This window comes from Lissotriton vulgaris, chromosome 11 (genome assembly GCF_964263255.1).
Source record: "Lissotriton vulgaris chromosome 11, aLisVul1.2, whole genome shotgun sequence".
Taxonomy (NCBI): Eukaryota; Metazoa; Chordata; class Amphibia; order Caudata; family Salamandridae; genus Lissotriton; species Lissotriton vulgaris.
The window spans coordinates 841,410,408-841,435,664 of NC_141699.1; the positions used below are offsets into that span (position 1 = coordinate 841,410,408).

At 43.9% G+C, this 25,257-nt stretch overlaps 1 protein-coding gene across 1 annotated transcript in view; it reads left to right on the top strand.

Moving 5' to 3' along the window:
• Positions 1–22,118, top strand: part of LOC147683574 (sialidase-4-like) — a 533,549-nt gene extending 511,431 nt beyond the window's left edge. Inside the window, exons 3-4 of the mRNA XM_086942549.1 lie at positions 21,314–22,009; positions 22,114–22,118. Of these exons, the coding sequence (XP_086798675.1) occupies positions 21,314–22,009; positions 22,114–22,118 (701 nt within the window). The remainder of the gene's footprint in view (positions 1–21,313; positions 22,010–22,113) is intronic.
• Positions 22,119–25,257: the final 3,139 nt, after the last annotated feature.

Consider the following 25,257-nt stretch of genomic DNA (forward strand, 5'->3'; position numbering starts at 1 on the left):
CTCACACCCCCTCACCCTCACACCCTCTCATCCTCACACCCTCACCCTCAGACCCCCTAACCCTCACACACCCTCTCCCTCACCCCCTCACACCCCCTCACCCTCACACCCCCTTACTCTCACACCCTCTCACCCTCATACCCCCTCATCTTCACACATCCTCACTCACCCTCTCACCCTCACACACCCTCACACCCCCTCACCCTCACACCCCCTCACCCTCACACCCCCTCACACCCTCACCCTCACACACCCCCTCAAACAACCTCACACACCCTCACCCTCACACCCAATCACCCTCACACCCCCTCACCCCACACCCTCACCCTCACACACCCTCACCCTCACACCCCCTCACACCCCCTTACCCTTGCACCCCCTCATCCTCACACCCTCACACTCACCCCCCCTACCCTCACAACCCCACACCCTCACAATCCCTCAACTTCACACCCCCTCACCCTCACACCCACTCACCCTCAGACACACCCTCACCCTCACACCCCCTCACCCTCACACCCTCACCTTCATACCCCCTCACACTCACACCCCCTCCCGCTCACACCCACTCGCACCCTCACCTTCACACACACCCTCGCACTCTCACACACCCTCACCCTCACACCTCCTCACCCTCACACCCCCTCACCCCCTCACGCACCCTCACCCTCGCATCCCCTCACCTTCACACCCCACACCCTCACACTCCCTCACACTCCCTCACCCTCACACACCCTCACCCTCACACACCCTCACCCTCACACCCCCTCACCCCCCACCCTCACACACCCTCACCCTCACACACCCTCACACCTGTCACCTTAACCCTCACACCCCTAACACACCCTCACCCTTGCACCCCCTCATCCTCACAACCTCACCCTCACACCCTCACAACCCCACACCCTCACACCCCTTCACCTTCACACCCCCTCACCCTCACACTCCCTCACATACACCCTCACCCTCACACCCCTCACCCTCACACCCCCTCACACCCTCACCTTCACACACACCCTCACACACCCTCTCACCCTCACACTCCCTCACCCTCACACCCCTCACATTCACACCCTCACACCCTCCCACTCCCTCACACTCCGTCACCCTCACAACCCACACACTTACCCTCACACACCCTCACCCTCACACCCCCTCACCTTCACACCCCCTTACCCTCACAACCCCTCACCCTCACACCCCCACACCCCCCACACCCTCATACCCCCTCACCCTCTAACCCCCTCACCCTCACCCTCACCCTCACTCCCCCTCCCCCCTCACCCCCTCACCCTCACCCTCACACCCCTTAACCCTCACACCGCCCCTCACCCTCACACACCCTCACCTTCTCACCCTCACACCCCCTCATCTCACACAACCACTCACACCCCCACCCCCTCACACCCATTCACCCTCACACCCCCTCTCCCTCACTCCCCTCACCCTCACTCCCCTCACCCTCATACTCACCCTCACACCCCCTCACTCTCACCCTCACCCTCACCTTCACACACCCTCACCCTCACACACCCTCTCACACCCTCTCACCCACCCTCACCCAAACTCCCCCTCACCCTCACCCACTCACCCCCTCACCCTCACACCTCCTCACTCCCACACACCCTCACACTCACACACCCTCACACTCACACTCCCTTACTCACCCTCTCATCCTCACACCCCATCACCCTCACACCCTCACCCTCACACACCCCCACACACCCTCACACACCCTCACCCTCACACACCCTCACCCTCACACCCTCACACACCCTCACCCTCACGCCCCCTCACCCTCACACCCCCTCACTTTCACACACCCTCACCCTCACCCACCCTCACCCTCACCCACCCTCACCATCACTCACCCTCTCACCCTCACACACCCTCACCCTCACACCCCTTCACCCTCACACCCCCTCACCCGCACACACAGTCACACACCCTCACACACCCTCACCCTTACTCACCCTCACCCTCACTCACCCTCACTCACCCTCACACACCCTAACCAGCAAAGCATAACAAAACATAGCATAGCATAGCAAAACACAGCATAGCATAACAAAAAAAGCATAGGAGAGCAAAACATAGCTTAACAAAACAAAGCATAAGATAGCAAAACATAGCATAAGAAAACAAAACATAGCATAGCAAAAAACAACAAAGCATAGCATAGCATAACAAAACACAACAAAACATAGCATAGCATAACAAAACATAGCATAACAAAACAAAGCATAGCATAGCATAACAAAGCATAGCAAAACAAAACATAGCATCAAATAACAAACCATAGCATAGCATAACAAAACACAACAAAACATAGCAGAACAAAACATAGCATAAGATAACAAAACATAGCATACCATAATAAAACAAAGCATAGCATAACACAGCATAGCATAACAGAACATAGAAACTCACAACAAAACATACCATAACAAAACACCAGAAAACACAGCATACATATTAAAACATAGCATAGCATAACAAAACACAACAAAACATAGCATAGCCTAACAAAACACAACATAGTATAGCATAACAAAACAAAGCTTAGCATAGCATATCATAACACAGCAAAACATAGCATAGCACAACAAAACATAGCATAGCATAACAAAGCATAGCATAGCAAAACACAACAAAACATAGCATAGCGTAACAAAACACAACAAAACATAGCATAGCATAACAAAACAAAGCATAGGATAGCAAAACTAAACATAGCATAACAAAACAAAGTATAGTATAGAAAAACAAAACATAGCATAACATAAAAAAACAGCATAACAAAACACAACAAAACATGGCGTAACAAAACATCGCAAAACACAACAAAACATGGGGGAAGATGGCGGCTGGGTAGGAAGCTCAGTCGGTGAGCTCCCGGACTACCCGTGATTCTGAAGAAAGCGTAGTGATTGAAAGCACCTACAGAAGGAAAAGCTTATGGGCGAAACGGACTTATAAACATACGAGCTTATGGGCGTTATGATAGCGGAAGATAGAGTTTGGGGACCCTCTTACCTGGAGTACGGACCCCTCTGAAATGGTGTCTTCCCCTCGTCTGGTTTTTTCCCCACCTGTCCGTGGAGAACTGAGGGAAGTCCTGTGCCACTTCCTGTCGCATGGTGAGTTGCAGAAAGCTGGAGTGACTCCCGGTGGTGAACGCCATCCGAGGCTCACGGTAACACTCACAAGCACCGGTGAGAGCGGCAAATCTGAACGGCGCTCGGAGCGTGGTATCAAGGCGGGGGAGCAGTCTGACCTCTGGAGCACCGCAGCGGAGGCAAAGACGTGCTGCTGCCGTGCCTCCGGAAGACTAAGCATCCAGTTCCGGGGCACGAGCGGGAGAGTCGCGCTTAAGGCAAGCTCGTCTGCGCTCGTCCGCGCTAGGCAGAGCGCAGAGCCAGACACTACCGACCAACCGCGCAACTACGCAAGAGACACCCTGCTCCACCTGAACAAAGAGGTACATGCCCTATGCCGACACTCTGTTCCGGGAGACCACCCCCTCAACAGATGTGCGCACTGCCAGTATACTCTCAGTTCCACCGGCCTCGACAACCTTCCTCATTTAAACATGCACATGGCCCTCATTAACTGTAGATCCCTCCCCAAGCACTCTCTGGAGATATATCACCTACTGGAAGACCATGATCTTGATATTCTCTTCCTTACGGAAACTTGGCTAGGACCGAATTCAGACCCCGATATTGTCAACTCTCTCCCACAGGGCTTCCTCATCCACCATCTGGACCGTCCCAAGGGAATAGGCGGAGGTATCGCCATTATTTACAAAAACCACCTTTCTTGCCGTCTACTAGGCAGCCCCCTTCTAGATTGCGAAAACGCCATGTTCTCTATTCAGGTCTCACCTTGTAAAGCCTTCTCAGGCTTTCTCATCTACCGCCCTCCGGGGCCCTTGGGTCAATTCTGTGAATCCCTCGCGGAACATACATTCACTCTAACCACTACCTACCCCGAATGTCTGATCCTAGGAGACCTGAATATCCACTTTGACAAAAAAGAATCCAAACCTGCCACCGACCTAATAGCAGACCTCGAATCTCTCCAGCTCAATCTATCTAGCCATCTCCCTACTCACTCACAGGGATATCTACTAGATCCTATTTTTTCCAACATTAATGACCTCACCACCTCAGAGCCCATCCCAATGCCCTGGACCGATCACTTTCTAGTGCCAATAAATTGGCAGCTACCCCCCACCCCTCGCCCCACCGCAAAACCTAGCATACCCACGCGATCCTGGTCCAAACTGGATGTAGATAAGTGGAAACACCAGCTTGAATGCTCTCTTCCTAAACTTGGTACAAACCCAATTCTTGCCGACGCAGAGTTCGCAAAATGGGTAAGAGACACGCTGGACAAAGTACTCCCTAAAAAAAATTCCAGTAACCCTCGGGGCAAACCCTCCTCCCCTTGGTTCACTAGCGAAATGCGGCTTCTAAAAAAAGCCTGTAAAAAATCAGAAAGAGATTGGAGGAGAAATTTCGACGACGAGAAAAAAATTGAATATAAAAAAACCCTCCTCAAATACAAAAAAGCACTTAAAACTGCTCAAACTAACTACTTTGAGGAGAAAATAAGATCCTCCACTAACTCCTCGCGGGAGACATTCCTAATAGCGAAAAAACTTCTTAAAGTACCGGAGCCCCCTCCCTTGATCGAACCTTCAACCGCTCGCTGCAATGAACTCGCAGAATTTTTCAATCAAAAAATCAACAAAATCATCACCTCCCTTCCTCCGCTCACTCCGGACACCCTCCCCATCGTCCCTACTGCTGCAGCAGCTGTGGACCAACTATCAGACTTCACCCCCCTAACGACCGACACCATCCTTCCAATACTGAACTCTATCAAAAGTGGTTCCCCCACAGACCCGGCACCTCTCCACATCCTAAAATTAGTTACATCCACCATTCTTCGCCACCTGGTTAATCTAATCAACAGTTCACTCACCAGCGGCACTGTTCCCCCAAGTTGGAAAAAAGCAATGGTGAAGGCACTGATTAAAAAACCGCACTTGGATCCTCTAGAACTGGGCAACTACAGACCGATCTCCTTGCTTCCAGGTATTAGTAAAATAGCGGAGAAATACGTCAATTACAGCCTCTCCTCCCACCTTGAAACTAAAGGTCTGCTTGAACCCTCCCAAACAGGATTTAGACCAGGCCAGAGTACTGAAACTGCAATTTTGGCGGTAGTCGAGGAAGCAAGGAAAATCGTGGACACAGGAGGATCAGTGGCAGTGATCCTCCTGGACCTAAGCGCTGCCTTCGACACCGTCAACCACTCTACTCTGGTCCACAGGCTCGCGGACCTTGGAATTGCAGGAACGGTCCTGACCTGGCTCAAATCCTTCCTAGAGAACAGGTCTTTCCGGGTGGCAGACGGAAAATTCACGTCCAAGCCTACGGCCGTCGGATGTGGGGTCCCTCAGGGCTCCTCCCTGAGCCCGACCCTTTTTAATGTTTACATGTCCCCCCTTGAGAAAGTCGTCGCCCCTTATGGGATCAAACTCCTAACATACGCCGACGACACTCAACTCGTGGTATCCCTCAGCCAGCAAGATCACTCTCTTCCCAACCTTCAAACCTGCCTCACCGAAATAACCAAGTGGATGAACCTTTCCCACCTCAAACTGAACAATGACAAAACGGAAATAATGATTCTAGGAAATAAATCTCTCTACAACCCCTCCTCCCTATGGCCACCCACCATGGGACCTCCCCCCGCCCCGAAACATGAAATTAAAAGCCTGGGCATATGGCTAGATGAAGGCCTCAACTTCTCTGCTCAAGCAAGGAAAACAGCGGGAACTTGCCATGGCCTCCTAAGATCAGCCAGAAAGGTCCTACCTCTTCTCCCTGCACACTCCCACAAACTCCTAGTCCATGGCCTGGTGCTGTCCCGCCTGGACTACGGTAATGCACTGTACCTGGGGGCTCCCAAAAAAGTACTGTCTAAACTTCAGACAGTACAAAACGCGGCAGCGCGCATTCTCACAGGAACCAACCGCCGCTGCTCAGCCAAGCCAGCTCTTGCTGCTCTACATTGGCTCCCCGTACACGAACGTATAAAGTTCAAGGCTCTCTGTACCACCTACAAAATTCTCCACGGCAAGGCCCCTCCAATATTACAAAACTTGATTTCACCCCATACTACCTCAAGAACTCTCCGCTCCTCTAACTGTAACCTTGCCTCCATACCCAGAATCAAAAAAGCACGTTCAGGTGGGCGACTGTTCTCATACAATTCATTCAAACTCTGGAACACTCTTCCCCCTAACATCAGAGCCAAACCCAACCTGCTCTCATTCCGTAGAGCGCTCAAAACATGGCTATTCCCGTGAGACCCCGCTACAGTAGGTTCTTGTCACTTAGCGCTGGGACGCTCACGGGCAGCCATGCGCTCTAGAAATCTGTTAAATAAAATAAGAGTCAGAGTCGATCTCCGTCAGTATACTGAGGCGCACAGCAGCAGAGCTGTGTCAGTTTCAAACCAAGTGAATTCAAAGAGGAGCATTAAGAACAGGGAGACGAACACCAAGACACGAGGGTGCTGGGTCATTGAAAGACTCAAAGTTGGTACACTCTGCAACCAAAATGGCAATGGCATGGACATCGGAAAAAACACGCTAATAGAGAGGATTCAGACACCGGATGAGGCAAACAACATAATGTTAGAGAGCATCATAAACATCAAAAACAGCCTGAACGTTACTCAAAACTGCCAAACTCAGAATTCGAAAAGCAAAATACTTACAATCTACCAACCTATGAGTAAGTTTATAAAATCAACAAAGGAGGGCAAAGAGGAGGCACATCAGAACTTAGGGGAGAGCCTCATCAAACCAAATCTAGTGGGGACTAAGGAATTTTCAGAGTCCCAGCGAGCACAAAGTCAGGACAGACAAGTAGTATCTTCCTACAGCTTGCGCAACAGAAACTTCCTAAGGCAAGAGCAATACCCTAAAGGTATTTCACCAAGGGAGAGCAAAAAAAGCAGAAAACTCTAGCAAAAGAATACACCAAGATTATTTTAGAGAATGGTAAGCTGGCCTCCTCACTGAGATCTAAAATAAAAGTAACTCCCTCATTAAAAACATACTTCAAAGTACAGCAGCAGGGGCTACAAACAGAGGTTCAAGCTCTCGTGCAGGAACAGTCCCCTCCGGAAACTCTGAGGGAAGAAAGAGAGGAGATCATCAAGCACACGAACACCTCTTCCCCGCAAAAAGCGAATCCTCGGACGCCCATCCTAATTGATAAAATAGGCTCGGGCAGCGCAAAGAAAGGGAGAAAAAACAAAAATAAGAAAAATACTTAATTGGAAACAAAGTGTTTGGAAGACATCTGGAAAACTAACAAGGGAAGCGGAGCAGTAGAAGGAGCTGAGGTCCAGAAGGTACATATGGCGGAGGGGGGCACCGAGCCCTCTGTAGAAGCAGCGCACAAGCCTACAGAGGACGAGAATGATGCAAAATCGTTAGGGAGTCATAAAGAAACCTCGAAAAATCATACAGATGAGCTCCTTGAGAAGATATGGGCGGAAATGAAAGAGAAATTCTCCATATCAGAAGCGAAACAAGATAAAATCCAGGAAGTGTGCGAAAAACTCGACAATAAGTTGAACGCTCTGGGAGACAGAGTTACGGCAGTAGAGAGTGAAGTTGTTGCCCTGGATAAAAGGGTAGAAAAGAACAGGAAGGAAATAAACTCTCTAAGGTTAGAAAACAAAATCATGAATGAAAAGATGGAATCCTTAAAAAACCAGGCGAGAAAGAATAATATCAGGATCTTGAATTTTCCTGAGAACCAAGAGGGCCAAGACATTAAAATGTTTGTAGTGACATTATTGGCAGAAAATTTCCCATGGGCGGATAAAACAATTCTGGAAGAAGACATACAGAGAGCACATAGGGACCCCTTTGGAAAGAACAAGGAAAGGAAAACCCCAAGGAAGATTTTAGTTAACTTCAAAACGTATGTGCTGAAAGACAGGATTTTGGGAGAAGCATTGAAAAAGGGAACCTATAATAAAGACAGTTGAACTTTTAGAATAAGGTCCGACATGTCAAAGGCCTCCCAGACCAGGCAGTGGGAATTGGGAAATCTAATGTCAGAACTGCAACAACTAGGCGCCACGGTGCAGATGAAATTTCCACCATCGCTTCGCATAATGTGGAGGAATAAAATGCGAAACATGAAAGAGCCAGAAGAGGTGAAAGCCTTCATAGACCTAATGAGAGATCAAATGCGGTCGGAGGAACCTCAGAAATAAGTGAACCCACGTAAAAGTCATAGTTCACAAAATAAACCCCAATGGAAAAAAATATATATATAAGCTAAATACAATCAAGTTTAAAGTATAAAACCTGAAGGTGCATGGCAATCAAAAAACTCTTTTTTTAATCGTATAATAAAACAAATAACATGGGATGCTTTTAAAGCTGTTTTAAGAGGTAAACTGCTGAGTCTAGGGGCTCGTAAAAATAAGCAATTAAAACAAGAGATCTCAGATCTGGAAAATAACATTCACTCCTTAGACATCGCTATCTCAAACGAACGAGAAGAAGGCAGGAAACAAGAACTTCTCCAACAAAAGCAGCAGCAGAAAGATGAGATTAAAGAGGTCTTGGAAGAAAGACTAAGAAAGAAATGGGACTCTAACAAATTAGCAAAGCATGAATATGGCGAGGGCTGTGGAAAGTGGTTGGCGTGGAAACTCAAAACTGATTTAGTCAGAAACAAAGTGAGAAGTATAACTCAGGATGATCAAACAGGGCAAAACTCTGACGAAAATATCATCAGACTAGAATTCTGGAAATTCTTTAAAGAACTCTATACGGAAGATACGAACCCGCAAGACCAGTTGATTAATTCCTACTTGGAAGATGTTCCACTCCTAAAACTTACGGAGGAAGAAAAGGAAGATCTGAACAAAGAAGTCCAAGAAGGCGAAGTGGCTGACGCCATCAAGAGTCTGAAAAAAGGAAAGGCAGCAGGGCCTGACGCTTTACCGAACGAACTCTATCTGGTATTAAGAGATACTCTACTTCCGCATATTACTGAATTAATTAATATAATTCTTAAACAGCACGAAGCCATACCAGATTCCTGGAATGATGCCATAATTACAATCATCCTAAAACCAGGAAAGGACCCTGCCAGATGCGAGTCATACCGCCCGATTTCACTGCTGAATGCAGATTATAAAATCTTTACTAAAATCATGGCAGCGCGACTAGGGAAAGTACTGCCGAAACTGCTGTACCAGGACCAAAAAGGTTTCGTCAAAGGGAGGCAATTGCACGAAGTTACACAACAACTTTTAATTGCAATAGACATCGCAATTAACGAAAAAACTCCTCTCACTATACTCACTGTTGATGCCGCAAAGGCTTTCGACAGGGTCAATTGGGCCTTCCTAGAGAAAGTTATGGCCAAGAATAACATTGGACTAACCTTTATAAATATGGTAAAGCAAATATACAAAGCTCCAAGATCCAAGGTTTTAATAAATGGAAATCTCACGGAAAATATAAAGATAAGCAGAGGAACAAGGCAGGGTTGCCCCCTTTCACCTTTGCTCTTCAATTTATATATTGAACCACTAGCGAATAAATTAAGAAACAGTAGAGAAATTACTCCATTTAAGCATCACACATGGGAGAAGAAAATCGCATTATATGTGGATGACTTAATGATTTTTACGGACGATTACCTGAGAGCGAAGGATACAATCGAAGAAACAATAGGAGCATTTGGGAAAGTCTCAGGATACCTGGTGAATCAAACAAAAACAGAGATCATGACTTGGAATACCCGATTTAAAAGTCACAATATAAAAAACGAAATTAGATACCTAGGAATCCTAGTGAATCATGATATAGGAAAGATTCTGCAACGCAACCTGACCAAGGTAGCCGGAGACGTAAGGAAATTGCTCAAGACATGGACCTCCTTACCATTAAGTCTGATTGGGAGATCAAACATAGTCAAGATGACCATCATACCAAAGTTTACATTCTTATTTAATGCAATACCGTTAGAGTTTGGGAAAATGGCACTAATCCAGGCACAGAGAGAGATCACAAGTTTTATATGGGCTGCGAAAAGCACGAGGATTGCTTGGAAAAAAATAAGGAGGGAGAAGAAAGATGGAGGACTGGCTAGCCCGGACCTGGTGGAGTATCACAGAGCCTTTCAATTTAAGAACATTAGAGTACTTCTAATGAGTCACGAAAACTACCCGAGGTATTTACAAGCGATCACGGAATCAGATGATCATGTCTTGTTTAAGTTCGGACATCCCAAGTACTTTAAAAAAATAAAACTAAAGATCCTAAGGGATGCAGCAAAGATGTGGGCACAAATCAGAGGAATCCTGAAAATTTCGTACTATAGCAAATTGGCTCCTATTTGGAATTCACCAGGAACCCCTGAATGCTTTAAAGACACATTAGTACTCCCTCTAAAAAAAGCCAACGTAAAGTATTGGGGGCAAATACTAAACGGATCTAACCTGAAATCATGGTCAGAGCTTCAAGAATGGACAAACAACACATTATCCAAATTTAAATTTTACCAAATCTTAAGTTGGTCTAAGACATTACCAACCGACAACAAAGGAAATGAAAAAATGGAAAAAGAAATGGTTAAAACAACACCAATACCAAAAGAAGTGGCTAAATGGTATTGGGCTCTGATAAATGCCAATGATATAAACTTCAACATAGAAGTACAAACTTGGGGGAAAGACCTACTAATAGCGGACCTAGACCTAATCTGGGAAAAATCTGTGGGAAAATGCTGGTCCACTCTGAAATCCGCGGCTCTTAAAAGGAACCATCTGTATACAATTCGCCGGGCTTACTGGACACCAAGAAAGCTTTCCAAGTTCAAGAACGCAGGAATAAAGAAATGCCCAAAATGTGGAGAAGAAAAAGCAGACGATATCCACATGTTCAAAAATTGCCCCCTATTAAAAGAATTCTGGGACGAAGTTGGTAAGACCCTGAGCACTATCCTGACCAAGCAACTAACTGTAAGTACCACCCTTACCCTGTTTGGGATTGAAGACACAGCAAATGAAGGGGGGCTCACAAAAGGGCAAGAAAATCTTCTTTTTGTATTGATAGTACTTGCAAGGAGGGAAATTTGCATTAAATGGATAGGGTCTACCAGCCCAACGCATGCAGATTGGTTGAACTCGGCCATAAGAATTAATAAACTCGATAGGAAGGGAAATGCATGTAAGAGATTTAAGTTCTGGGAAAGTTTTGAAAATTTCTTAAACCCCAAGTAAGATCAAAATACTAGTCCTATGATTAAAGCGATACATCCTCTGGTAGACAAGTATGGTACTTGTTGAGTAGTCAAAGTGACTAGCTCCCCTCGCTCCAAAATCAGAGGCAATGGTATGTAACGGGCAAAGGAAACTCCTCTAAAGATCATCAGGAGGATGATAAAACTCCCCAGACAAGAGAGATCTAGGGGCAGTGTCGGAAAGAAACCAGAGGCAGATACCTGATACTCCGAAATCACACCGCTATCGCAATATGAGGATAAAAAAAAAAACACAACAAAACATAGCATAGCTTAACAAAACACAACAAAACATAGCATAGCAAAACAAACCATATAATAGCATAGCAAAATTAGCATAGCATACCAGACACAACAAAACATAGTTCAAGTTCAAAACCACTTTATTTCGATTAGTAAAAAATCATAAAAAGCACACAGTAGACACAAGTACATATTTAGGGAAATACATTTACGATCAATTAATAGCACTATTAAAAATGAACAATTAAAATATTTACATTTTTTTAAAAGATAAATGGGTATTTCAGAGATTTCATAAGTTATCGCCAGTGCTGTTAAGTTGTCTAATCCTGGTGCAGTTTTTGATGCGAGAAGCAGCCACCAGAAAATTTGCAACACCAAACATTATTAGAGGGGAGTCTAGCTGTTTTAAATAAAAGAGAGCTGGTTTGGCTTGGACAAACCCCTTGTTTTTAAGCAGCGGAATGATATATTTTTTCCTAGGCAGAGAGTAAAAGTTGCATAAAAACATAAAATGTAAAGTATCCTGTAATGAATAGCTATCACAGTTACAAACAGCCAAATCCTCGGGCTTAGCCCACACCTTAGAATCGTTTAACAGAAAATGAATCTGGTTAAATCTTAATTTAGTTAGTAACCAGCGGTGAAAAGGGATTGATACTACCGTAAGATACGGTTCGATAGATAAAGTTGAATTGGAGATATAATGTTCCCTCACTGTAGGTTTCACAAGCTCTCCGCACTCCCGCTCAGATTCTCTGTATTTAATGAAAGTCAGTTTAAACCATTCAATGTCAGCTTTACAAAACATAGCATATCATAACAAAACATAGCATAGCATAACAAAGCATAGCATAGCAAAACATAGCATAGCATAATAAAACATAGCATAGCATAACAAAACACAGCATAGTAAAGCATAACAAATCAACGCATAAGATAGCAAAACATAGCATAGCATAGCATAACAAAACAAATCATAGGATAGCAAAACAAAACATAGCATAGCATACAGCATCACTTAGCACCACCACAGCATCACTCAGGGGCACCACAACATCACTATGCGCTACCACAGCATCACTGAAAGCCACAGCAACACTCGCTCACCATCACAACATCACTCAGCGCCACCACAGCGTCAATCTGTGCAACCATTCAACAACAACTGGTTCAAATATGTTCTCTCAATGTTTCAAGCTTTATTACAAATGTAACAAAAAATGTTAATATTTCACTTCTGTTCTTGGATTTTCGTCGCAATAAAATACACTGAACATAATCTTCACAAAGGTTATTTACTAAAGTTTAAGCTATTGCCATTATAAATTACAATAACTTTTATTTAAGTATTCATTATTAAAAAAATTTAAAAGCCATTGTTATTTGTTTTTTTTTTTTTTTTTTTTTTTTTTATTATTTTATTTTCCTTCATTACAACATATTGTTATGAGCATTACATATATCACAATTTTATACATTGGTTTATAATATAAAACTTTAGACACCAACATTAATTAGTAAGATCAAACCACTTATATACTACATCTACCTAAAGAAAACTTACGTATACAAATATTCATCTAAAATAATCAATCAATCACAAAAAATATCACAGAAAAATAAAGAAGATGAAAGCCATAGACAATGATGGTAACGATACCTTCAACATTCTCCTTCCCCCTCCCCTAGTTGCTCCTTCTTTGCCTCTCTTTCCAATTACATATTGGCTCCCAAATTCTACTCCCCAGTCTTCTTCCATTTCTCCCCTTTCGAGCGTACATTTTTTCCTCTATATTATATGCATACAGAGTGTTTGCTAGCCAGCATTGCAAGCTCGGAGGGCTTTTATCCAGCCAGGCCCTTGCTATTGTGAGCCTATAGACCGCCATTATTAGAAACATAAACTCAACATAATGAACCTGCTCCTCATTATTCACACCTAACATGATCCACGTCGGCGTAAGGGATACCTCAATACCCAGTGAATTTGCCAGAAATCCCTCGATTCCACTAATCAATGATCGCAGCTTAGGGCATGTTGCAAAAATATGTACGCTATCTGCTTCCAGCTCGTTACATCTAGGGCAGTTGATGCCTTGATTCCCCCCCCATTTTGCAATCTTTGCAGGCGTAAAATACAAGAAATACAATGTTTTATAATGCTGCGATTGCAGCGGGGCAGCGCAGATTATCGTACAGCCCAGATTTAGAGAATCATAAAACAAGCTGCCATCAATTCCCAGTTTATCCTCCCATTTCTTACTAAATTTATCTAAATCATCTTGCTTCTCTTCCACCAATGCTGCATAAAAAGTTTTAATAGAGCAATCCCCCATCAGTTTAATTTTCTCCATAATCCCTATTTTATTAAAGCCCGCTGGACCTCCGACTTTGTTGTTAAGAAAGCTTCTGACCTGCAGATATTTAAAAAATCCCCTATTATCTAGGCCGTATGTATCTCTCAACTCTGAGAATTGCTTAAAACCATCCTGTGAGAGTAAATCACCAATTTGCATGACCCCCCTTGTAGCCCAATCTGCCATAACGTGATCAGCAAAAATTTCCTTAGGGAGTGAACTATTATTAAATAATTGGACATACCTATTATATCTTCCCATCTTTACTTTCTTTAAAAATGCATTCCAAACCGTCACTGCCGCCCTTATGGTTTTAAATTTAGTCCGTTTGAAATAACTATAGTCAATGCATTTTAAAAAGCAATTCTCAGCGTTTACCCCTAACGCGACAGCATAAACCTCTGTCGACATCTGCTGCAAACTTACATCATCAGAATTTCCGCCAATAAGGCCTTGAATGTATTGGAGCACCGTAGCCATGTAATATAAACGAAAATCTGGTGCCCCCCACCCTCCTTTTTCTCTAGGAAGCGTCATATACCTATAGGCCCTCCTGGTCTTACCTTGGGCCCAAATAAATCTGTTGCATATTGCCTCTATAGTGTTAAACCAACTGGCTTCGATCAATAAGGGTACAGCCCTGAACACATACAAAAATTTCGGTAAAATCATCATTTTGATTATATTTGTACATCCAACTAGCGAGAGGTGTAAATTATTCATTCTTTCCAAATCATTTTTTGTTTGAGCAATCAAAGGATCCATATTTTTTTCCACAATTCTATTTACTTCCGCTGTCATTTGTACCCCTAAATAGGTTGCTATGTTCGTTACTCTATCATCGTTGCAGATAGCCCACTGATTTTTAACTATCTGTGTTTTTGTAGTATTCAAGCTGTAACCTGAGAACTGACCAAACCTCTTAGCTTCTTCTTCAATTACCCTAATGGCGTCTGAGGGTTCTGGAGTTAGGATAGCGACGTCATCCGCATAGGCTAACGTTTTAATCCTACGACCATTTAGTACTAATGGTACTATCTCTTGATTGAATTCCAGTTTCCTTATATAAGGGTCCAGATATAAAGCAAAAAGCAGAGGAGAAGAGGGACAACCCTGCCTTGTACCCCTTTGAATGCTAACTGCGGCCGAGTGACCTCTGTTGACTCTTATCCTGGCTGTCGGGTTAATATATAGTGTCTGTAAAGCCTTTATAAATCCTGGACCTATACCGTGCCACCTCAAAACCTCCCAAAGATATCTCCATGAGACCCTGTCAAAGGCTTTTTCGGCATCGAGAAACACCGCTGCCATTGGATCTTCTAAGGTATCTGCAACGTCAAATGCCGTAATTGCTAACCTCGTATGATGAGTTGTTCCCTTGCCAGGGATAAACCCATGCTGAGAGGGAATGACTAGAGATTCAATTTTTCTGGACAGTCTTTTTGCTAGCATCTTGGAGAACACCTTGACATCGGCATTCATTAACGTGATAGGTCTATAAGCGCCCGGGGCATCCGCCGGCTTTCCTTTCTTCGGGATAACAATGATGTCTGCAGCTCCCCAAGACTGCGGAACCGACTCACCTACTTGTGCTAACAGCATCATGCTAAACATATCTGGTAACAGAGAGGATTGAAAGGTTTTATAAAATTCAACTGGGATCTGGTCCGGACCAGCGGCCTTCCCAGATGGCAGCTCTCTCAGGGCCTCAGTTAGTTCCTCCACTTTGAATTTCTCTTCCAACTCTTTCCTATCTGCCTCATCCAGTTTTGTCGACTCTATCTCCCTTAAGTATGCCCTTATGTCCTCTTCTCCTCCATCTCCTTCTAGTTGGTATAATGCCATATAAAACTGCCTAAAGGCCTCTCTAATCTGTTCTGGACCCTTAACTTTAACTCCTTGTTCATTTTTAATCTCTTTAATATCTGCAACCCCACCTCTTTGTCTAGCTCTTACCGCAAGTATATGACCAACTCTCTCACTGAGTTCATAAGCCTTCTCTTTATTAGCCATGTACTTCTCCACTGTTTTTTTTGCCATCCCGTCCATAACTTCCGCTCTAAGTGCAACTAGTCTCAGTAAAATCTGTTCGAGTGGTAAATGCATATTTATAGCAATCATAAGCTCCTCTTCTACCTCTCTTATTAGTTCATTGTCTCTCACCATTTTTTCCCTCTCCCTTTTCTGTGCAGAAATACCATAACTCAGGGTCATTCCTCTTATCCCAGCTTTGCAAGCATCCCACTCCATCCCTGGTGTTGAGGTACCTCTGTTAATTTCCCAGTATTCCTTAATCCATTCAGACATTTTTTCCCTATATGTTTGGTCCTGGAGCAGCATTCTATCAAATGTCCATTGTGGCGGCTCCTTATTTCTCTTTTGCCCCAGATTTACACTTAACACTAGTGGGCTGTGGTCAGAGATAATCCTGGGTTCTCTTTCTATCTTTACCCCATCTATTACGTCACGTGTAATCAAAAAATAATCCAGCCTGACTAAGGTCTGATGGGGAGCTGAAAAAAAAGTACTCCCATCCAGATTCGGGTGACACTTTATCCATGGATCCTCTAAGGAATTATTTCTTACCATATCTGCCAGAGCCCTGTAGGTTCTCTTTTTCCTCCCTACGTATTTCCTATTGGAGTCTAGAAAACTACTATCTGCATCATGCAGATTCAAATCTCCACATAAAATAATAGGCTCTGGCCACTGTGCAAGTTCTGCATCCAAAAATTGAAAAAGATCGGGATCATCACCAGTGGATCCATACACTGAGACAAGGGTAAAAGTTTCTCCCAGAAATGTTAATTCTGCTATCACCCATCTTCCCCATTGATCCTCCAACTTTCTCTTGACTAGTGTATCCTGCCTTTTGCCCAGGATTACCACCCCTCGTGTCTTAGTATTCAGGTTGGTTTTTGCTAAGACATTAAAACCCAATTGATCTAATAAGTAAGCCTTAGTGCCCTCGATATGAGTTTCCTGAAGACACACCAGGTCTGGCTTTAATGACTTTAACAAAGCAGCAGCTTTTAATCTCTTATTCAACTCATTAAGACCACATATATTTAGTGAAACTATTCTACAGGTCATTATGTTTCAAAGATTTTCCTAATCCAGATTTCCATTTGCCCCAGCAAGCATTGAAGAATATCCTTAACATTTCCCCCAGATTTTCCTCCTTAAGTATGTTTATATATTTTAGTCCATGCATCTTTTGGTGTATTTTGCGTACCATCCTACTACTTATTCCATCACCGTGTTTGTGCTCAAAACCAACCTGTTTGTCTCCCCCCCTTGCCACCCACCCCTCTCCCCCCCTTACCCCCCACCCCTTAGGAGCCCCCCCCCCTTACTACAGGCAAATAGGCCAATCCTGGCCTATGTGTAGCCTCCTGTAGTCTGCAGAGTCGCTACTCTCTCCCATCCTGATTCCTTACTATTAAAACTTATCTACTGCTGCTTGCGGGGACTCGTGGGAGACCTTGGTGGGGTTCTTGATCTGGTTCTACTCTCCATACCACTACCACCTTCTGAAATTTCTGCTAGGTATTCTGCTGCTTTTACTTCTGAAGTAAACATTCTGGTGTAACCTTTCCTAATCACTTTCAGCCTTGACGGAAACAAAAGGTATGCTTCTGCCCCTTGCTTTTGGAAGGGCCCTATCAGCTGCCTTAGCCTCCACCTCCTTTCCACTGTGACGTGGCAGAAGTCCGGCCTGGAGAAAAAAGTGTTCCCGTCGGCTATCTTCCTTGCATCAGGCCTGGCTTTATCTATTATTTCCTGCCTCGCTAGGAAGTTGCCTAAAAAAACCAACATAGCTCTTGGGAACCCCTTTTCACCCCCTCCCCTATCCTTCTTAAAAAGTGGGTACCTATGTGCTCTCTGCACTTCCACATCCCAATGCCATTTTGACTCGGGGAAGGCCTCTTCCAAAATCTTAATCACATACCCCCTGGGGTCTTGTCCCTCCTTTCCCTCCTCAAGGCCCAACAGTCTCACATTGTTTCTCCTTTGGCGGTTCTCAAAACTTTCCAGCTTCCATTGGAGATCTTCAACCACCTTCACTTGCTCTTTTTGGAAAGATTGCCAGTCTGTCACTTCATCTTCAACCCTACTTGTCCTCTCCTCGACTTGCGAAACTCTTCCTTCAACCTCCTCCTGCTTTCTGCTTACTTTCCTTAATGACGCCTGAAGCTTTTTAGTGTCTCTTTTTGCCCTTCTGCTCTCAGTCCTTGCCTCCTTCTGCATTTGTTTTAACGTTCCAAACAGCATTTCAAGTGTTACATTCTGCGTGTTCTGTCCCCCTTCTTCTTTTGCTCCATCCTGCTCGCTTTCATTGTAAGTCTCTGAAGTAGCGGCATAATCCCACGACAGTTTCTTCGCCATACTACTCCTTGATCCTCTACCACTTCTTCTTTTGCCACTGCCAAGACCTTTTTTCTTTTTCGTTGCAGGATCATTAGGGCCCTTACTAGTATCTGAGTCAAAAGTGTGCCCAGTGCTTTCCTCGTTCTCAGATTCCACTGACTCCTGCTCACTGGTAGTAGCACTAGCACTTACACTTGATGTATCTGTCTCCTCATATACTGAAAAAAACTCAGGGGAGCCTCCTCTTGCACTTCTGTCCATATTATCCGTATTCCTGCCAACGACTTTACTCCTAGACAGCCCTCTCTGCTCCGTTAAGCTCTGGGTGCTCCCCCAGCTTGGTCCTGCATCCTGTATAGAACTACTACGTGATTCTAGCTCCACAGCCATCAGAGCGTCAAGCATCAGTTTATTATTTTGAGCCTCTATCGAGTTTGACACAGTATCGTCAGGGCTGCTGATCTTACCCGACTCCTTGCTCGCTTTTCCGCCTCCTGCTACGGCTTCTGTGTTCGCCTCCGCGTTAACCTCTGCTCGTAGACTGCCGGCTTCTGCAGCCCTCGCTAGTTGCCCAGCAACCAAGCCGCCTCTGACGCTTGCGTCCTCGCGGAGTGCCGAACCTGCTCCTACGGCTGCTTCCGCATTCTCCTCCGATGCAGCTCCATGGACGCCGTCAACTAATACTGGCAGCACCACCTCAACCGGCGGTTTCTCCTGACAAGGATCAGCTTCCTGGATCTCGATCCGTGGTACCGCTAAGGAGATTCTCGGCGTGAAAGACTCAGGTAGAGTCGCTTGCCGCTTCTGGTCTTTCATAAAAGCTGATTGTCCTGTTTGCGCTCGCTGCGCTTTCGCTTCCAATGCAATCTCCCTCGCCGATTTTGTTACTCCCGAGCGGGTCTCCGGGCCAGCCTCGGATTTCTTTTCTAGTTTCTCATTCTTCTTTGCTGCTGTGCTTTTGGAGGAACGGCTGGGGTTTTCTGCAGCTTTCTTCAGTGAGCTAACCTTCGGGATCGCTCCCTCTCTCGCTGCTGCAGTGGCTGAGGCTTTAATCAGTCCTACATTAGGCTTCTCTCTATCTGCCTTGACTCTGTGAGACATGTTGGCAGCGAACTTCACAGAGCTTAGTGCCCTCTTCCACCAAGTCAACCACTTCAATACCTTCTTTGGCACTTTCTTTGGTGTGAGGCTCCACCACCACTCCGAGTTGAATGCGTCTAGCGAAGTATGGTTAACCAAATCCCACATCCCTGGTTCAGCAGTACTACAGCATCTTTCGGATGGGAGAGAGTGAGAGTGCGACTACTCTCTACAGAACTGCAGCGGCCATCTTGCCTCTCGTGACAATACAACTTTCAATGAAGTCAAGCCATTGTTATTTGTAATATCAATACATGTAAGTCATGTAAATACAACACATATTGCATTACAAATGCTATAGGTGTCACATTTGCGAAAGTTAAAACTATTAGCATTGTAAATGACAAAGCTATTAATTTCTCTATTTTCAAAAACAAAACATAATTTAAAAAAAATTGTCATTTAAAATACCAATAGCTCAAACTTTCCTAATGTGAGACCTATTGCATTGCAAATGCTTGTTTTAACTATTGTTAGGTTACACTATTTATTTTGCACAGGTTTAACTAGGGACTAGGGTCACATCCTTTAGAAAATAGCCCCAGAGAGAAGAGAGAATGAGTGAAGCGTAAATGGAGCCGGTACAGGATATTTGTGTACCAGCATCCAATTCAACACTGTACACAAGCAGCATGCTTTGTTGCCTTTCTGCTTTGTGGGGCAATGAAATTTGGACCTGTGCAGAGCAACTATATATACGAAAATCTGTTATCTATTATCTATTCAAACTAATATTCTGGGGGCACACTGTACATCCAGATGATCTGCTATAAACACTGACCTTTTTTAATACTTATTTATGAACATTTACTTCCTGTTTAAAGTAGCACAAGGCTGCGTACAATGAATTGTCAGTATCTGTCTTGAGAGAATGAGGCAGTCTTTGTTAAATGCTCAAAAAGTACTTTTGCTGTGTTTATAAACAGGCTATGCAAAAACATTTTTTCAAAATTATTGTGCGTCATCACTATGAGGGTTTTCAACGGTGGCAGATTAGGAGAGAAAACCCGTGATAATATGAGAAACCCAGGGACAGGAAAAGGGGTCTGCATATTTGCACACTCAAAATCGTGCTGACACAATCAGAACGTTCTGATGACTGAATGTCTGGTTTGTGAGAGGAAAGAAATAGTAAGCAACGCATGCCTAAAAGTCTTGTCCAGATAAAAACTGTTTAATATTCATTTACTCTAATACTGTGGGGTATAAGCACCTCTGAAAGGAGGCTGAATAATGGGCAGCATTCATAATCACAAAGTTATCTTGCACTTGGTTGTCGCTTTGTACTACTTTTTAACACCAGGTTGATGTCTGCTTGATTGCCCTTGCAATCACAGCATTATCACTCCGTACTATGTATAACTCTATGTTGGGTAGGGGCACGGTTTGTATGGCCTGACCAACAGGTTATCGACCAATGACATGTAGATTCTCTGTAAATGCTTTCGACCTCAACCGCTTCACAGTAGCTGCAACCATGCTTTGACTCCACAGCTCTACGGAGATCCCCGGGAGTCAAAAGGGTTCTATCACTGTCAACTGGCAAGACAGTACACCTGCGACTACCTGTTACATTTTGATAAAATATAAATGGCATATTTCTTAAGTATTTCAGTTGCTTTAGCATAATGGTACCATGTAGTAGCGCAGTAGTTATTTTCTAAAGCTCAGTACGTATTTTAACTGTTTTATAATGGCTTTTCTGTGATTTCCCATGTTAAAGTACTTCATTTGACTAACAAATTCATCATGTTAAGAACGATTCAGCAGAAATTGTAACTTTGCTCTCGTACTGAGTTTTCGCCATTTTAAACTGTGTTGTGTTTTTTTCTGCAGAGTGGGCTACTTTTGCTTTAGGTCCTGGACATGGTATTCAGTTAAAATCTGGGCGATTGGTAGTCCCTGCCTACACCTACCACATTGACTGCACACAGTGCTTCGGAACATTGTGCAAGACAACACCACATTCCTTCACCTTCTACAGTGATGATCACGGCAGGAACTGGAGGTTCGGTGACTTCATACCCAATCTGGAGACAGTAGAATGCCAAGTGGTATCAGTGGATGAGGAAGATGGGACTAATGTTTTGTACTGCAATGCCCGCAGCCCCCTGGGCTTCAGAGTGCAGGCCCTCAGCACAGATGGTGGGGTGGGATTCCACTCAGGACAGCTGGTACAGAAGCTCATTGAGTCGCAAAATGGATGTCATGGCAGTATTATTGGATTTCCAGCACCTTTTGCCTTCAATAAAACACATTCTCACAATGTTTGGCCTTCCAGTGATCAGAAAACCTTGGCTCTCTATACAGAACTGGAAAGATTGTACAATTTTTGCTATGATGGCCAAACGAAGTACCCAGAGTGTCAGTCAACTAAAATATTGTGCAACCGGCTTTTTGGAAAAACGGAAAAGAAGCAGACAAGTGCTGTGGAAGAATGTCCATGCAGTCTCTGTGTTAAATCGTTTCAAGATGCTACCTGTATAGATGTTGAAGATTCAGAGAATTCTGGTGAGAATATTGTTGGTGACAGTACCACTCGGGTTACAGCTCATAAAGACATTGTCTGTGAAAATTTTCCTGTCACAGACCGTCTTCCTGACACCACTTTTTTCAGATTTCCTTGTAAATTTCAGAGTAATAAAAAAGTAATACCAAGCACCGGGGTCAATACATTGTTTCAAAATCCAACGTGGGTGCTATATTGTCACCCAACTAGTCCCACATCACGTGTAAACTTGGGGGTCTATCTCAGTACATTTCCCAGAGATGCAGATAGCTGGACTGAGCCCTGGATTATTTATGAAGGTCCCAGTGCCTATTCTGATTTGGCATACATTGAGTTACCATCTAGTTTATCATCATCCATTATGACCCCTACCATAGCCTTTGCTTGTCTGTTTGAAAACGGTACCAGGTCCCCCTATGAGCAAATCTCCTTCAGCATCTTCACACTATATGACGTAATGCAGAATATTCCAAGGAAATCTACTTTTGTGATGCCTGGAACCCAACCTGTGGACTCCAAAAACCGAGTGGCCCAGGATATCCACAAAAAAGCCACCCCTGAGGTGATCCATGATGTCTCCTTAAAGTCCCCTTCTCAGAGGTCTCAGAGCATGTGTCTTAAATCTACAACCCGGAAGATCATGAATGAAGTTATGGAATCCAGCCAGGAAGAATGTTTGGATATTCCTGTGAACTATACCTCAGGGGCATTCCAGAACAACCATGCAAAATCTACAAATGCAATGAGTCAGACCACTCCTTTGAGAGTGACTCCTTACATAATTCAGAACATCTCTTACATGCTTCATAAAATTCCTAAAGAAAACAACTGTGAAATAATCCAGGCTGTCCCCATGAAAGTCTCTGGTGAGAAGAAAAATTACATCAAGAGCAGCTGTAATACTAAACTGAGTAAGAGCATCACCCAGTCAACAACCCCATCGCTCAAAAAAACACATATATGGAATGCAACAAGTGAGTGCCTCTTGTTCTAAATTGCTAAGTAAGGACTCATTTCTTCAGCTGATATAAAAATTAAGAACATGGACAGCTACAGTAGAAGAGATGGATGGGTGATTTCAGTGCACATCTGCATCTCCTTCTAAAGCTATTGGCACATATTCAATACTTCATCCTACCATTCAAACTAAGGCCCTCATTGTGTGTGGCCTATTAGTACAGTTTTATGCAGAAATGCCTGTTTTTGCACAAAATGGCATTATCATTACCACAGGTGCTAAACCCACACCTTTTTCCTAGAACAAATTCTCTAGGTGAACCCTAGAGGACTTTTTCCATTGAAAAAGGGCCAGTATTATGGGTCCACATTTAGAAATGGGATCAATAGAAATGATTTCATGCTATCCCCCATTCCATACATATGTATAGAGGTTCAATCAATCAACGGGTGGCTAGACAATTAAGGCGCACTCCTCCATGTACCCAAAGTTGTAAATAACAGACAAGTAACTCATAAAATTGGTACTCAAAGGGAGAAAAAAGAGGCTACATAACTCTTTTAACAAATCCACACAGATTCCATTAATAAACACTCCATAGCACCCAAAGTCATAGAAAAGGAAATAATCAAGCGCTATATTAAGTTTGAGTTCTTTATTGTAATCCTCAGAGCAGATCCATAGACTCACTTCACTTCATATCCACGTAAAGCCAAAACGTGTTTTGTCATGACAGGAAATCCGCCTTTGACTTTATCAGGGCTGCAATTAAACATATAGCTCTTTTACATAATATGAACAATCAGTTAGATAATTACCACCATCAACAAAAATAGTACAGTAAGCCATGTAGCCTTTAAATTGTGCAAAACAGATAGCATCCAAGGAAACCAAGGCTACATGTGTATTTTAAAGAAATACTTAATAGACCACATTACAGTTATAATGTGAAAGCCACAATTTTTTTGAAAACCTCAACTCTTATTCCCATCCACTGATGCTTAAATCTTAATTAATAAATTATCACCCAGGTGTAGTATGTGCATGCCTCAGACATAATTGCCTATTTCAAAATGTGAAATTGATCCATTTAAGTAAGTCATTTATTTTATTGGTACATGATTAATTAAAATCTTTACAAAACAGTAAAACATTGCTAAGAATTGTTAAAAGTTCATTATGCACGGTTTCCTCAGTTTTACAAGTTTGATTAATATCAGTTCATAATTGTCAATAAAATATTTCGACAGTCATCAAACGCTCTTGTGTCTTTTTTCTGCTTAATCAAAAAACGTTACGACCCGACAGTTTAATTTTGTTTTGGTGGGTGTAGGAAGGTGGAATCCAACTGCATGGTTACCCCCACTTTTTTGCCTGGTGTCTTGATGGTATTTGACTAGCTTGGCTGGGATCCTTCTATTCAGGGCCCCAGCCTATCTGCTTTCCTCTCTAAATTCATACCATGTACTTTAGGTACATACCAAATTGGTTACTGGGTTACCGTTGTGAGTCCCTGTATATAGTACTTTAGGTACTAAGGACATAGGTACCCCAGAGGCATACCAGGGGCTGAAGCATGTATTATGCCACCCCTGGGAAGCCTTCCAAACTGACACCACAGGTCTGCAATGGCAGTCTGGGTAAGGTGGTGTAATCACCTCTTACTCAGATATAGTATCCCTATATCTATATTTATATATAGACACATATGAAACTATAAGTCACTCCTATGGCAGCCCTTGACAATCCTGGATGCAGAGTGCTTGGTTTTGTGTGAGAGGGTGCCCTAGCATGAGCTGAGACCTTCTGCAGCTTTCGGAACCATCTCCTTATAGCTGTTATATGATATAGCCATGCCATAGACTCTTAAGTGCATTATAATCCTCGCAGTTAATGCTAACTTTGGTTTGGCTTTATCAGAACATGTCGTGTAAGGTGGCAACACTTTGGAATAGAACGTCTGGTGGCGGGGGTAGCAATTCCACCCTTCTAGAGGGAAAAGACATGTAGTTACTGGTAAACCCGGTTAAAGTTAATCAGAGCCTCAGCATCACAAAATGGATGCTGCTGCCACAGACACAAGTCTGCCCTCCTGCTGCTAGACGAAACTCTGGTAGGGGAGGCCTGGACAATAGGTTTCCTGTCCAGGGAGGTGCTGGCACCTCCCCAGACAGGCTTTAATGTATTGGGGCAGGGTGGGTTGAATTCAGTGAATGCTTGTCAGACACTGCCTGGGACACACAAGGTGCTCCATGCATTTCCTAGTTCAAACCGGTTGCTGGGACACTCTGCCCAGCTCTAGCGTGAAACTGG